General features: G+C 38.7%; 1 protein-coding gene across 31 annotated transcripts in view; it reads left to right on the top strand.

The window, feature by feature from the left end:
- LMBR1 (limb development membrane protein 1) overlaps positions 1-17008 on the top strand; it is a 212528-nt gene that overhangs the window by 79284 nt on the left and 116236 nt on the right. For 30 of the 31 annotated variants that reach the window (XR_012433133.1, XM_074036473.1, XM_074036471.1 and 27 more), the window contains one exon: positions 7056-7159. Coding sequence is in view for 24 of the 31 variants with exons in the window: in XM_074036473.1 (XP_073892574.1) it covers positions 7056-7159 (104 nt within the window). In the remaining 7 variants the exon portion in view is untranslated. Of the gene's footprint in view, positions 1-7055; positions 7160-9163; positions 9185-17008 lie in introns of those variants that run through there. The other variant, XM_045388062.3, reaches the window with a different exon arrangement.

Genomic DNA, 17008 nt, shown 5'->3' with positions numbered 1-17008 from the left:
GATAACAGGAGCCAGACAAAAACAGGAGTATATATCACACAATCCATTTGTATAATGTTCTAGAAAATCCATCTTTAGATTCTAAAGTGCAGAGTCAGTGGCTGACTGGGAATCAGAGGGAGGTGGGGAGTTGCAGGAGGCAGGGATTATAAACGGATATGAGAATTTGGAGGTGATGGATGTGTTTATGTTCATTAGCTTAATTGTGGTGATGGTGTCATTGGTGCATTCTCATGACAAAACTTATCAAATGGTATACTCCCTTTGTAGTTTATGTTATGTAGCTCCGTAAAGCTGTTAAAAATTAATATTATTTTTGTATACGTTACAATTTTCATTTTGCGCTGACAATGGATAATCTGAGACGACTTCTTTAGTTCAGCCTGTGACCTTTTTCCTGAGAGGGTCTTTTCCTGTTAACATTTAGCTGTATGGATTGTGATATTGTTTGTTTATGGAACTCATTTGTATTGATTACCCAGCACTGTAGCAGGCATTGGGAAATAAAAAATGAGGAGGAGAAATATATTCTTGCCTCATGGACCTTTGATCTAGAGATTTGTAACGATACATTTGCAAGCATCTCTAAAGAATATAAGAAATTTAGGGGCCAGGCGTGGTGGCCCATGCCTGTAATCCCAGCACTTTGGAAGGCTGAGGTGAGTGGATCACCTGAGGTCAGGGGTTCAAGACCAGCCTGGCCAACGTGGTGAGACCCTGTCTCCACTAAAAATACAAAAATTAGCCTGGCGCAGTGGCGCGTGCCTGTTATCCCAGCTACTCAGGAGGCTGAGGCAGGAGAATTGCTTGAACCCAGGAGGCGGAGGTTGCGGTGACCCGAGATTGTACCATTGCACTCCAGCTTGGGCAACAGAGTGAGACTGTCTTAAAAAAATGAAGTTTAGGAAATGGTGGAATTTATGTTGCCTAAAAATACAGCATATTAGAAGGAATAGCTGAGTTTTTTCTTGCTCTGGGACAAGGGCATGTTTCTGAGCCTGAAGTCCATTTGTAAAATGGAGGACCTTCCCTGTCATAAAATACTAAGGTGGCACCTGGCTGAGCAAGGTGGCTCACATCTGTAATCCCAGCACTTTGGGAGGCCGAGGTGAGTGGATCGCTTGAGCCCAGGAGTTTGAGACCAGACCGGACAACATGGCGAAACCTCATCTCTACAAAAAATACAAATATCAGCCTGGCATGGTGGCATGCGCCTATAGTCTCAACTACTTAGTGGGCTGAGGCAGGAGGATCACCTGAGCCTGGGAAGTCAAGGCTACAGTGAGCTATGATCACCACTGCACTGCAGCCTGGGTGACACAGTGAGACCCTGTCTCAGAAAAAAAGATAGCACCTTAACGTATCTAGAACAATGTCTGCTGTGTTACACACCTAACAATTACAGGCATACCTTGGAGATACTGCAAGTTTGGTTCCAGTGTACTGTAATGAAGCGAATGTGGCAATAAAGTGAGTCACACAATTTTTTTTGGTTTCTCAGAGCATGTAAAAATTATACTTACACTATAATGTCATTTATTAAGTGTGCAATAGCAATATGTGTACATGCCTTTATTGCTAAAAAATGGTAACAATTATCTGAGCCTTCAGTGACTTGTAATCTTTTTGCTGGTGGAGGTCTTGCCTTGGTTTTGCTAAAGGTTGCGTGACTATGGCAATTTCTTACAATAAGACAACAGTGTAGTTTGCCATATTGATCGACTCTTCCTTTCACAAAAGATTTCTCTGTAGCGTGTGATGCTGTTTGACAGCGTTTTACTCACAGTAGAAGTTCTCTCAAAATTGGAGTCGATCCTCTCAAACCCTGTCCCTGTTTTGTCAACTAAGTTTATGATATTCTAAGTCCTTTATTGTCATTTCCGCAATGTTCACAGCATCTTCATCAGGGTAGATTCCATCTCAAGAAACCACTTTCTTTGCTCATCCCTAAGAAACAACTCCTCATTCATTAAAGTTTTATCATGAGATCGCAGCAATTCGGTCACATCTTCAGGATCCGCCTCTAATTCCAGTCCTCTTGCTATTTTTACCACATCTGCAAAGACTTTCTCCACTGACATCTCAAACCCATCAGTTCTTCCAAACTCCAGGTGAGGTTGATATTTTGACCTCCCATGCATCACAAATATTCTTTTTTTTTTTTTTTTTTGAGATGGAGTCTCGTTTTGTCGCCCAGGCTAGAGTGCAGTGGCGTGATCTCGGCTCACTGCAACCTCCGCCTCCTGGGCTCACGCCATTCTCGTGCCTCAGCCTCCCGAGCAGCTGGGACTCCAGGCGCCTGCCACCATGCCCGGCTAATTTTTTTGTATTTTTAGTAGAGACGGGGTTTCACCGTATTCGCCAGGATGGTCTCGATCTCCTGACCTCGTGATCCACCCGCCTCGGCCTCCCAAAGTGCTAGGATTACAGGCGTGAGCCACCGCGCCCAGCCCACAAATATTCTTAATGGCATCTAGAATAGTGCATCCTTTCCAGAAGGTTTTCAGTTTACTTTGCACAGTCTATCAGAGGACTCTGTAGCAGGTATAGCCTTACAGAATGTATCTTAAATAATATGACTTGAAAGTCAGAATTACCACTTGATCCGTGGGCTGCTGAATGGATGTTGTGTTAAGGCATGAAAATATTAATCTTCTTAAACATCTCCACCAGGGCTTTTTCGTCTCCATCAGCAGGCGCATTGTCAATGAGCAGTAGTATTTTGAAAATCTTTTTCTTTCTTTTTTTTTTTTTTTTTGAGTAGCAAGTCTTAACAGTAGGCTTAAACTATTTAGTAAACCGTGCTGTAAACAGATGTGCTGCCATCTGGGCAGGTTTGTTGTTCTTGTTTATAGAGTACAGGCAGAGCGGGCTTAGGGTAATTCTTAGGGTTTTAGGATTTTTGGAATGGTGACTGAGCACCAGCTTCAACTTCAGGTCACCTTCTGTATTCGCCCCTAACAAGTGAGTCAGCCTGTTGATTGAAGCTTTGAAGCCAGACATTGAACTTCTTTCTGGCTATGTAAGTCCTAGATGGCATCTTCTTCTGTTGTAAGACTGCTTTTGTCTACCTTGAAAATCTGTTGTTTCATGCGGCCACTTTCATTGATGGTCTTAGCCAGATCTTCTGGAGAACTTGCTGCAGCTTCTCCATTAGCACTTGCTGCTTCACCTAGCACTTTTATGTTAAGGAGATGGCTTCTTTCCTTAAACCTCATGACCCAACCTCCGGTAGCTTCAAACTTTTCTTTTGGAGCTTCCTCACCTCCCTCAGCCTTTGTAGATGTGAAGAGTTACAGCCTTGCTCAGCCTGTGGCTTTAGGGAATGTTGTGGCTGGTGTGATCTATCCAGAGCACAAAACCTTTCTCCATATCCGCAGTAAGGCTGTTTTGCTTTCTTGTCATTTGTGTGTTCACTGGAGTAGCACTTTAATTTCCTTTAAGAACTTTCCCTTTGCATTCACAACTTGGCTAACTGGAACAAGAGGGCTAGCTTTCAGCCTGTCTTGTTTTTTGACATGCCTTCCTCACTAAGCTTCTAGCTTTTGATTGAAAGTGAGAGATGTGCGACTCTTCCTTTCATTTGAACACTTAGGGGACATTATAGGATAATTACATGGACTAGTTTCAATATCATTGTGTCTCAGGGAATGGGGAGGCCCTAGGAGAAGGAGAGAGATGAGGGAACAGCCCATCGGGGGAGCAGTCAACACACACACAACATTTATTGATTAAGTTTTGCGTCTTCTATGGGCACAGTTTGCAGTGCCCCCAAACAATTAACATAGTAACATCAAAGATCACTGATCACAGATCATAACAAATGTAATAATAATGAAAAAGTTTGAAATATTGCAAAAATTACCAAAATATGACACGAGAAATGAAGTGAGCATCTGGTATTGGGAAAATGGCACTGATAGACTTGTTCACCGCAGGATTGCCACAAACCTTCACGCAGTATCTGCAAAGCACGGTAAAGCAACATGCAATCGGTTTTAGCTAGGTGTACCTGTAGTAGATAACTTTTTTTTTTTTTTTTTTTGAGACAGTCTCGCTCTGTTGCCCAGGCTGGAGTGCAGTGGCGCGATCTCGGCTCACTGCAACCTCCGCCTGCTGGGTTCAACCAATTCTCCTGCCTCAGCCTCCTGAGTAGCTGGGACTACAGGCGCGTGCCACCATGCCCAGCTAATTTATTTATTTATTTATTTTTTATTTTTAGTAGGGACGGGGTTTCACCATGCTGGCCAGGCTGGTCTCAAACTCCTGACCTCATAATCTTCCCGCCTTGGCCTCCCAAAGTGCTGGGATTACAGGTGTGAGCCACCACACCTGGCCAGTAGATAACTTTAAAAATTTTTTTTTTTTTTAAAAGACTGTGAGATATTTAATTGGAATAAAACTATGTTGTGTAAAATGAGTATGATTCTTGACACACTGACCTTTATCTTTTATAACACAAATGATTTGAAATGGTCATGTCTTTCTTTCACCATGCCTAAATAAAGCAATAGATTAACAGCCATGGTTCTCTAGCCTACTAAAGAATAATAATTATGTAATTTACATAATACTAATTATTGTTATACCTCATATATCTGAAAGTAACTTACTTGGAAACCGTAAAGAAGAGAAAATGCTGTGAGCAGGCAAAGAGAGGCCAAAGACCATGCACTTTAGGTTATGAATTGGACCTGGAAGTTACAGCTTTGATCCAGGTCTGTTTATTTAGACACAATTTTTAAAAGTTGCGTATACCTTTACCCATAAGCTGTTGGGGGCGGGAGAGATTGTTGCTGGACACATGCTCATTTCTAGTAAAACCAGGAGCCGATACACCTGGTAGAAAGAAGATGAAAGGGAAAACTAGCAAGTGAGCCTGGAGTCTCAGGAAGAACGGTGGTTTGGTGTGGGAGCTGATCTGGAGTCTCGGGAAGGACGGTGGTTTGGTGTGGGAGCTGATCTGGAGTCTCGGGAAGGACGGTGGTTTGGTGTGGGAGCTGATCTGGAGTCTCGGGAAGGACGGTGGTTTGGTGTGGGAGCTGATCTGGAGTCTCGGGAAGGACGGTGGTTTGGTGTGGGAGCTGCTCTGGAGTCTCGGGAAGGACGGTGGTTTGGTGTGGGAGCTGATCTGGAGTCTCGGGAAGGACGGTGGTTTGGTGTGGGAGCTGATAGCACTGTAACTAGTAGCCTCTGGTGCTGTAACTTAATAAAAGCAAAAATTCATTAAATGCTTATTTTATGACAGGCATTGTGCCAGTTGTTGTACGTGCATCATTTAATACTTACCAATGTCTATAGACCCGTCATTAGCCGTATTTTATAGATGAAGAACCTGTGATTTAGCAAAGTTGTCACATAGACGTGCAGCAGGATGTGAACCCAGGTCTGCCTGGAACTCAATTGTGCGCATGCAGCCATCATTCTATATGTTCTTCCAGTAATTAGCACAATAAAAGAATTGACTCTAATTATACTCTTTTTGAATAAAGAAAACAGAATGTTTGGCTTTTTTTTTAAAGACTGGAAAGTATAAAATTATTTAAATTTTTAAAAATTTTAAATAGTTCAAATTGCAGTTTTTCCACTAAAAGATGTTAAGATATTGTTTGTAAAACATTTTACTTTCTACAAAGATAAATGTACATTGTAAATTTGTTAAATCTATGTAGATTTTTGAATAAGAAACTGTGAGTTGATTTTATTATATTACCTTGTCTACTAAAGGAAGTGATGTTAAATTTATGTAGATTTTTGAATAAGAAACTGTGAGTTGATTTTATTATATTACCTTGTCTGCTAAAGGAAGTGAGTCTCCCAGCTGACCCATATTAAGTGCTAAATTAATGTGTTTGTTTATACTCTATGCTATTCCAAAGGGCATCAGGACAGTTACAAGCCTTTATGTTTATTCATAACTGCAGTAGTTAGGGACAGCTCTGCTCCCTGTGCTCACTGCCAGCTCAGAGGTAGTCTCTGCGTGCGAATCTCCAGATGAGCAGCTCTGAGAGCAGAGGTGTTGTGTTTGTTCGTCACCAGATCTCCAGTGCTTTTAGCACTGCTTGGAAATAAAGGTGTTGAAAAAGCATTAGTTGGCTACTTTCAAAAACATTGAATTATAATTGCAAACAGTCCATTGAATTTATCCTTGACATAAATTTTATCTTTGACTCTTGATTTTATAAACTTTTGTAATGATTATCACCATCATTTTGAAACTCAGTTTTAAATTTTATTTTTTTATGATCTGACATGTTGGGCAAATACCCTCCCAATGACATACCTAACAGGGCTCTGTCTTTTACTAAATCTGTTCTTATTATTTTACTTGCCATTTTGTGCCAACAAGGAAAAGGTCACTTGAGATTGCCAGTCTCTGACTTTTTCTTTCCCACTTGGAATTGTTTACCAAAATTTCTGTGATGTAGTGATTTTTTAAAATCCCAGGAATTAAGAGCTTTGCCACTTGCAGGCTCCACAGCTGTGGCAAGTTGCACAGCCTGCTCCTCTTCTGTCATATTGGGGCAGTAATGCTACCTGCCTCGTGGGATTGCTGTGGCGAGTAAATGAGTTTGGATAATATCTGTAAATCACTTAGAATAGTGCTTGGCACATAAGGGCTCAATAAATGCTAATTATTATTTTTAGGGTTTTTATGAGGCTTAAATTAAATGGGATTATGCATGTAAAATGTTCTGTAGAGTATCTGGCATTTATTAAGGGCTCAATAAATGCTAGTGGCTCTAATTTAAATATTCCGGTGCCTATATGTCTAAAGAGGCTGTGCCTTGGGATCTCTGCACACGTCATATTTTTACTGAATTTATTTTACGGCATGGAAGAAAACATTAGTTTCTATACTGACTTTTCCCAATAGGTACAAATTACGATGTTAAAAAAATTTAAATATATACATACTATATTTATTTTATGATTTCTAAGTTTAGATCATTTGTTACTTTTTGTTTTTACTATTTAAAAGTATAGATCTTGATTAATACCACAATTTCAGTATCTAACCTGTTTTTCTTCTTTTCTTGTTACTCTTTTTATAGGTTTGTGGAATCTTGCTTCCCTTTTTTCCAACCTTTGTTTATTTGTATTGATGCCCTTTGCCTTTTTCTTTCTGGAATCAGAAGGCTTTGCTGGCCTGAAAAAGGTAAGTGAATCTAGTATTGGAATTAAATTGGTTAAGTGAGGAATTAAATATCATTCACGTTGAACTAGAAAAAGCAGACTTAAATTATTTAAATGGAATATACAAAGTTAAATGAATAATAATATTAACAACATGGTGTTAACAGTAACAGCGATTCTGCATAATGAATTATGGTGCGTGTCCACGAGAGGCGTCTTTTAGACCTGGGAGTACTTTTACAGTATGCATCCATTTAGTGTAATGGACAAACCTGATATAATAGCTTTTATTCTTTCCTTAGGGTATCTTATTTAGGTGACAGTAAAGTGTTATTTCCATGGGCTCCCCTTTCTGTTGTCTATCTGTTATTCCATACGTTAACAGTCTGCAGCTGAAAACTGACAGCTGATTTCACATTTAGTAAATGTACAAGGATCAGAGGGAACGACTCTGGCAGTCAAACCTGACATTAAGAAAACTGGCTTTTATATACTGGAATTTAAAAAATCATGATGTATTCTTAAGACTGGCAATTAAAATTTAGTCAATGTCTGGGTGCAGTGGCTCACACCTATAATCCCAGCACTTTGGGAGGCTGAGGCAGGAGGGTCGCTTGAGGCCAGTACTTCGAGACCAGTTTGGGCAACATAGTGCGACCCTGTCTGTACTAAAAATAAAAAAATTAACTGGGTGTGGTGATGGGTACCTGTGGTCCCAGCTCCTCGGGAGGCTAAGGTGGGAGGATTGCTTGAGCCTGCAGGTTGAAGCTGTGGTGTGAGCTGTGATCACGTCACTGCACTCCAGCCTGTCTCAGAAACAAACAGAAACCAAGAATGAACAACAAGAAGAAAGGAGGTCATCGTAGACTCTTGAGAAGGCAATTTCTGTAGAATTTTGGAACCATAACTTTTGATGGATATTCATTCATTCAACAGAGAATGAATTTCATCGAGAATTCAGAGTTTTATTAACCAGTTCCTTAAGTAGCAGTTATTATGCTATTTATAGGAGCTTGCTGGGGACACAGATGAAAAGATGGGGCTCCTGCCTTCAAGGGTCGGACAGTGGGAGAAATGACAGATGCAAACAAATAAGATGCAGTTTGAAGCCCTTTTATATAATGAAGTCCTATGGGAAACCCTGAATGGAACGGATATCTTGATTTTCCTGGGGAATTGACCAGGCTTCACAGGGGAAGTCAACCTGGACTTGAGCTGGTACTTGAAGGATGAGCAGAGGTTTACTAGAGTGTGGCATTCCAGGCTTGAGCAAAGGCCCAGAGCTCTGACAGAATGGAGGGAATGACCGGTACTTAGATACTGGAGAATGGTGAGAGATGAGGGTGCACAAGCCGCTTGCCAGGGTTGAATTCTGGAGGCCTGGAGTCCTCTGTCTGGTCATTTGAGTTTTATGATGTAGGCAACAGAGAAGCCAGAATAGGATTTTTGAAAATTTTTTTCACCTACCATTTGAGTATATTTAGAGATAAATATGCATTTTAGACTTTGTGCAGATCACAAAGGAAAGGAGTACAAAGGAGTACATGCCCCACACGGTGCAGAACACTGTTCTGTAGATCACGGCGCCAAATCAGTCCTGCACCTGACTCTGTGACGTTGCCTGCCGATGTTTGCTTTCCATAAGCCAAGTTCTTCCCTCTTCCTGACACCACCTCTTGTGTAATAGTCCCACATACAAAAAGCAAATGATAAAGCTCGGTGTGAACTATGTTTTCATATTTGACATTATGAGCAGTATCTATCTACCTAATTTATACTTTTATAAAAATCTAGTTGAATAGATTGTTATTTACGATAACAGGGTATAATATGGACAAACTCTTTGCCTCCAAGTTATTTGCTTCCTTTCTTGTGAATTAACCAATTAGGAAAGGGACTTGGCTAAATCTGTTTGAAGAATTAGCAACAATCTCCAGAATTAAAAAAGAAAAAATGACAAAAAATTCCAGTGACACGTCACTTTTCTCCTGTTCCCCCTTATAGACTTAAGGTCAAAGGGAGAATCAGCGAGGAGGGATCCTAGAAGGTAATTAGAGATATTTCACACCTACGATTGTACAGCACTTATTTCCTTTATTTAAAAAAAAATTTAGTCTTTTTATACATGATTAATATTCTTTTCTTAGCACATCTTTGACCATGTTAGTTGCCTAAAAATCACTTGAGAGTCACCAGCTGTGTTTCATGACCTCAAATGGGACAGAAATATTGAATGACTGTAGGATACAGGCAACTACGAATCCAATTAATTCCCAAACACAGCAGAAGACTTAAAAAGAGAGCAATGAGGTGGAGCACTGGATAACTGCCATTCGTCCGACTTGGGAAGTTGTAATAGGTGCTACAGAAAACCAAATTAAAGAATTTGGTGGTTAATGCCATTAAAGGAAGGAGGGAGATGGAATTGTTGCTTGAAGGTAGGGGAGGAAGGATCATTTTAAAGTTGGAGAGTCTGACTGTATTGAGGAAGAGAGACCAGCGGAAGATGGTGAAGCTACAACCCTGAGAAAATTTGGCATCAGTCAGACTGCCTGGGCAGGTGATTTCATCTAAACCGCAGGGTTGCTTTCTGTAAAAACGGGTGTAATAATGATATTTACTTTATTGTCTTATTTTGGTGATTAAATGAGATGTGATTATTTATGTAATGCACATAGCCCAGGACTTCACTTAGTAAATGTTAGCTATTATTAAATTACCTTTATCTTCGAGGTAGTCTTTAAATGCATTTGACTAATAAGTATTCTGTAAAATATCACTAATCACTAATAAGTATGCTAGAATACTTATTATCACTAAGTATTCTATAAAATATGGGCCTCAGAAAGCAAGCAACTGAATATAGTACAGTCATCTTTTATTACTCACAAATTATTATCTCAGGTAGTTTTAAAATATGTTTCCCGTTTTGAAATGGCGTGTACTGAAGTAGAATAACAGCTTGAGCATTACAGCTAGCATACTTTGAAACAAAGTTGTTTGAAGATAAGATGTGTTCTAGATCCTAGTAGAAAAGTTTAGAAAGTTTTAAAATTAAGCTAATCAAGGCATGTCATTTTAAAATATTCATATTTTTCAGTTTTAAAATCAATCACATGAAAGTTGGAAAGGTTATTAATATTGTGTCGTTAAGTCTAAATGTGTTAAGTATACATTTGAGCCTGTTCATGTTGTATATTTCTGTAGTCTAGAATCATTTGTTAATTACCTGTGTAAGTTCTAAATAACATTTTTTAAGATATATGGTTCTTTACACAGTACTTACTAGAATTAACTTTGCTGCTTTATTGAAATTAATATGATTGATCACAGTCATTCAAATGTTTAACATATTTGGCTAATAAGTATGTATATTTATGTATATTCCTTTACTGCTTGCTCATCGATTACATTTGACGCATGTAGTTTCTGAAGTGATCCTGAAGAGAGGCTAGAAACCTTTGTAATTGGTAGATTCAGCACACTAATTTGAGCAATGACAAACTTGTAATATGGTTAAGTAAAATTTCCTTTTTTTTCCTGTGGCCACCCTCCTGGTGCTGTTTTACTGTGTCTAAGTCTGGTGTATCCCTAAATGGCATATGGCCCCACTCTACTCCCGTGGATTCCCCTGGGCAATCGATGTTCAAACAGCTTCTTGCATATTGTGCCGAGATGCGGAAATTGGCCACTGGCCATGGGCGGATGCAGAGCTTGAATTGAAAATCAAATTAAGCAGAATTCTCTGCTTAGTTTTTAATTAAACCACTATGTTAATTCAAACAGGACATATTAGGCCTGGGGGGTTGACTATGTCCTTTTAAGGGCCTTAAATAGCTTTGCTTCTCTCTTCTTACGGTGGTGGCGGTGTGTGTTTCTATTTTATTAGGACCATCTCCTTGCTATTCCCTTACTTTATAATTCTCAAGTGTAAAAGGGTAGAAATGGTTTTGATAAAGTAAAACTTTTTTTTAGTAAGCAGCTAACTTTTATCTTGGAATTTAGATTTATTGTTAGCAGTTAAATGTTTACCAAATGTAGATTATTTTGCTGTCACCTATGTGTATTGTATTGAGCTTTAGGTATGTTCATAGGTATTTGAAAGTGATTCTGTTTACATCTTAATTTTTCAACTCTGATGAAAAGGTTCCGTTTGGTGATTTTTGTTTTGTTTTGTAGTAAACCTACTTTTTCTGCAGTATGTGGATCTTAGGGCTCAGGGAACATCTTAGGGCAGACATTACTGCTGTACTTAGCATACCTCAGTTTGACTGTATGATTTGTCTCCCTCCTCCACTCCAGAAAAGACCTCCAGGTTGTCTGTATTAATATCAGAGATACTTTCTGATTTTGTAATGAACTCTTCGAGGTATAACCTCTGGCCAGTGTTTAAATGGTAGTTAGGAATATATTTGTTTCACATTATATCTTAGCATCTTATTTTGAATTAAAATGTTAGGAGGAAAAAAAATTCAATGACTTAATGAAAGTGGGAGAAAATATCTCCATAGGATTGTTACGTAAATTTTATGACAGATTAATTCATAAACCCAAGATTTTCCTGGGAGTAAATTTCTGTCGTACTTCACTTTAATGCCTATCTTTGATTTGAAGTCATAGCATAAAATGTAACATAAGCAACATCCTGACCAATTATCCAAACCATCCAGACATCCCCGAATGGCCAGAGCATAGCACACGGTCTGTAGGATTAAGAGGTTAACTCCTGTAACTTCAAACAAAGTGCTTGATAATAAAAGCAAAAAGTACAAAATTTTAGGTAACTTCCTTTCTTAATTAATTAGACTGACCAGGTGGAAGCGAAGAGTTCTGTGCTGGTGCTTGGAATGTCTATAAAGCTGAGCAACATGACAGCACAATAGAGGAGGAACAAAGATTTTTTTAATATGTTTCTATCCTGTGTCACAGTTTGAAATTGTCCTGGTTTATGTCCCTTTTGGCAAACTTACATAAAAGTGACCTTGTACTGTATTTTATGACCAGATGACTTTTTCCCCCCAGTGGCTAATTTGTATCAGGCCTCCATCCTAAAGAGACACAGAGTGAGTAGGAAGTCCAGCCTCTGTCTCCACGAGCTTTCATTGCATTCTTTCATTATTTTTGCTCGTTTTTTGCCACTGATGATCCATAAATTGTTGGAAATGAGTGATTAAGGAAGTGCTGCTTAGTGTTAGTGGCACATGCGCATATTTGGCCTGGTTCTGGTGGGTGAGAGGAAATCACAGACAAAAGGGAAACCCCTGCTGGGAACCCTGCAAGGAAATTTAACTTGGGTCATGTTTTGATCTTAGTGTTTATTACAGAAAATGAAGCCATATCTCACTAACTATTGTTATGTGTTAATTTGATTTTCCCAACACCTTCAAGAAAAGAAATCATAGAGCAATTTATTAATAGAAATCCTCTACCATCCCCCAATTGAGAGCACTAGTTTATACCTTAGAAATGGTTGTGGATCAGAATGATTCCTTTGAAAATACTCTCTTTTGATAATGCTGTGATACTTAAGCTTCCTGTTGGAATTGTTCTACTGTAAAGGTGTGGTTAAACCATGTAAAGTGAGCATTTGAAACATCAAATCTGGGCATATGGGAACTCAGAAAGAAATAGGAAAGTGTTATTTTGAGGAAAGGAGTAAATACATTTATTTCATTTAAAAATCGTTTGCGTTTATAAAAATTTTGAATTGAAAATCATTTAGTTCAGGAAATGACATTAATTTTGTCACTGTTCTTAATACAATTGGATCTAGCAGGGCACTAAGTTATGGCTTTAATTATAGTGTCTGTTACTGTTAAGTAACAGGTTTTTTAAAGACATCACTCAGTTTCCATATACATTGTGATGGTATACTTTGAATTGAACCCTTACATTGTATGTTCATCTTTGCCTCTCATTATCACAAAATGATAAATTTCTGTATTTAAAGGCTAGATTATCTCTTTATTTGCATAACAGTGGCAAAAAATACGAACTTTGGAATTCAGAATACCTGGACTTCAATCTTCACTCTTCTTACTGACTGTAACTTAGGGCATATTTCATTGTGTCCACATTTATAAAATGAGTCTAACAGTGTCTGTCTACCAGGGTTGCTGAGGGATTTAGTAGCCTCACCTAAAAGGTTGGTAAAGTACCCAAGACACATTTTAAGTAGCAGTTATTATTAGGTGCTTAAATGTACCAACTACGTTGAAGCTGATGATGAAACATCAGGAAAACTTGTGTAGGATTACTTTTTATATCTAACAGCAAAGTGACATGAGAAATTACATTGGTATTGACATATTCAGCTTTTATTTTTTTTTGAAATAGGCTCTGTTTTAGAACTGTATAGCTTGTAAAAAATAGGTATTATGTTTAATAGATAACTAAACTTCAAACCCTTTTATATGATGATTAAATTACTAACTAATGTCCCATAATGTTTGATAGTTTAGGCCTCTGTTAAATGAAGAAAAGCTTTGGCAGAGAGGAAATAGAAAGTCACCAAGTACAGATTTTAAAGTAATTATACTTTAAATTAAACTGGTGGTAATACTTCCAATACTCATGAAACAGTTTTATAGAAATAGTCATTGTTAATTAGAGTATCTTTTCTAAAAGTTTTTGCGGGGAATAGAAAACTACCCACCTTTGGTTGGAATAAACTTTATTTGAAAGTAAAATTAAATGTCGGATTTAGTGCTACTAGAGAGCTTCTTAAGTCATTAGGTTACCACAGACCTGCAGGATAAGAGCTCACCAGAGAGACTAGAGGTTGAATTGTTACAATCTTAGATTTATTTGGCCCTTAAGCTCATATTTATTCATCTATAAAATCATTTATTCAGCGGGTCACAATGTTAATCTTTGATCTATGAAATGTTTGCCAATATATAGCTGAACCTTGGTACATTAATTTACAGTTCATTTGTCATTTAATATAGAAGTTGTGTATTTGTACACATCGAAGGCAGTAAGATTGTTTGACATTAGGTAATATTTTAGCCTGTGACAAATCTACTTTTCTTTAAAACGTAAGTCACTAACATGATACGACTTAAATATTTATTGATTTGCACATTTTCCGTTAAAGAAAGGAAATTCTCATCTAGAAAGACAAGGTTGTATTGTTCTGAAGTGATTGAATTCTAAAGCAACCGAAACATTAAAAAATATATATGTGAATGTATCTTCTTTTAGGGATTAAAAATAAGATCAGCAGGCAAAAACTGAAAAAATGAGGACACACTAACGGTAGACAAAGTTAGGATTCAGTATATTGAAATGATCAGTTTTATGGAAAACATTTCTTCTATTTGTAGCACAGAGGAAGAAGTTTTAAGTTGTTTTATAATACTAGATTTATTTATTTATTTATTTTTAGAGATAGAGTCTCGCTCTGTCGCCCAGGCTGGAGTGCAATGGCAAGATCTTGGCTCACTGCACCTCCCTCTCCTGGGTTCAAGTGATTCTCCTGTCTCAGCCTCCCAAGTAGCTGGGATTACAGACACTCGCCACCACACCTGGCTAATTTTTGTATTTTTAGTAGAGATGTGGTTTCACCATTTTGGCCAAGCTGCCCTCGAATTCCTGACCTCAGGTGATCTGCCTGCCTTGGCCGCCCAAAGTGCTGGGATTACCGGCGTGAGCCACCGCACCCAGCCAATTTATACCAAATGATTCTCAGATCTCCTAGAAATTACAGAATGGTTTCTGCAGTTTCATTCTGTAAAGATACCTCATACTATTTCTTATTTTTTAAAATAAAAATATTTTATATTTATGAGTATTTTATATTTTTTTCTTTAAAACAAGATATGTTGAGAGCCTGTGAATGTGGGGTTTGATGAGTATGCCAGGTATTAATAGAGGTCAGGGGAGCATGCCCATGATTTCAGTGCTTGACTCAGCTGAACCGGACAAGCCGTAGGCATGGTTTTGAGCTGTTTTCTATTTAAAAAAATTCCTAGTCACAGATTGCTTAACTAATGCCTATAATGGATAATTGGTTAAATATCATAAATAAAAGGTACACCAATGTTTAAATACGAGGTAATGAAGAGCATACTACTAGTAACAATACAGATAGTAAAGGTCTGTCCACGTTAATCTTCACTAGATCCTGTATTTGGCTGATCAATTTTTTTTTTTTTTTTTCTTTTTAAGAAATGGGGTTTTGGCCGGGCGCGGTGGCTCAAGCCTGTAATCCTAGCACTTTGGGAGGCCGAGACGGGCGGATCACGAGGTCAGGAGATCGAGACCATCCTGGCTAACACGGTGAAACCCCGTCTCTACTAAAAAAATACAAAAAACTAGCCGGGAGAGGTGGCAGGCGCCTGTAGTCCCAGCTACTCGGGAGGCTGAGGCAGGAGAATGGCGTGAACCCGGGAGGCGGAGCTTGCAGTGAGCTGAGATCCGGCCACTGCACTCCAGCCTGGGTGACACAGCTAGACTCCGTCTCAAAAAAAAAAAAAAAAAAAAATGGGGTTTTGCTTTGTTGCTCAGGCTGGTCTCCAACTCCTGGCCTCAAGCAGTCTGCCCACCTTGACTTCCCAAAGTGCTGGGATTACAGGCTTGAGCTACTGTACCCAGCCTTATGAAAACTATTGTATAGCACATCAGGATGGCCCTAAAACCTTAAAATTAATGCCACACAGAGAAAATGGAGTACGAGGCCAGGTGTGGTGGCTCACACCTATAATCCCAGCACTTCGCAGGGGCCAAGGCAGGTGGATTAGCTGAGGTCAGTTTGAGACCAGCGTGGGCAACATAGTGGGACACTGTCTCTACTAAATATACAAAAATTAGCCGGGTGTGGTGGCAGGCATCTGTAATCCCAGCTACTCAGGAGGCTGAGGCAGGAGAATCACTTGAACCTGGGCGGTGGAGGTTGCAGTGAGCTGAGATCGCGCTGTTGCGCTCCAACCTGGGAGAGAGAGCGAGACTCTGTCTCTAAAAAATAAAAGAAAAAAAAGATCCAGTTATATCTACTTTGACTTTATTTATTGAAAATAGACAACTTAGACATGGAATGTTACTTACTGAGAAATATTTATCAGTTATTGGGAAATAACTCCTTGAAATGTTTTCTTATTTCAACATGTAGAAATAACATGAAAATTATAAAAAATAAATCAGGGTTTTAGAAGTTCAACAGATTACAGTTTCAAAAATATTGTAAGTTGTCATGCAAAGAGAAATTTTAGTCTGTGTATTTTCTACATCAGGCTTTATTTGAGCCTGATTATATAATGTTTGTTGTCACCTCATGAGTTTTTTTTTTTTTTTTTTTAACGTAGTTGGTTTAAAGGAAGTTAAACAGCACATCCTATTGTTTAAATAGGACCTTGTCAAAAATATAACTATATAACAAGCAGCCTGTCTTATTAATATTAAGTACATAGATAAGTTCTCAAGAAAGCCAGAAAAATCTCTGAGTATTTGAAGAACAACAAACAGGAACAACAAAACCCCAAGGGTAAGTGAATAAGCCAGGCCATAGTTTCCTCAGCAGGGGAGGGAGGGTGGTCACCAAGTAACGTGGGACCTTTAGTTTGGAAAAAATGAGGTTAGAGGCACACAGAGACCAGGAGTCAGAACTGAGGCCCAGTAAGAAGTGCTCAGGCAAAGGGCGGATTTTAAAGCGTGCACACACCTTGCCCATTGGCAGAGGATGACTGTCAGCCTTAGCTCTGGGCAGAAGAAAATCTTCTCTGCGAGCTCATCCGTAGGCGTTGACTTCCCAAGAGTTTGCGGCTCTATATTACTATAGATACCTGTATTGTTGGAAAATCCTAAGCCAAGAAAATGGCATTAAAGTTGATTAAAAATGTTATGCATAATTTAATCATTTTAATAAACTATA

This window comes from Macaca fascicularis, chromosome 3 (assembly GCF_037993035.2).
Source record: "Macaca fascicularis isolate 582-1 chromosome 3, T2T-MFA8v1.1".
In the NCBI taxonomy this organism is placed as follows: Eukaryota; Metazoa; Chordata; class Mammalia; order Primates; family Cercopithecidae; genus Macaca; species Macaca fascicularis.
Note: the sequence above shows the minus strand (reverse complement) of the source record. Positions and strands in the feature narration are given on the sequence as shown.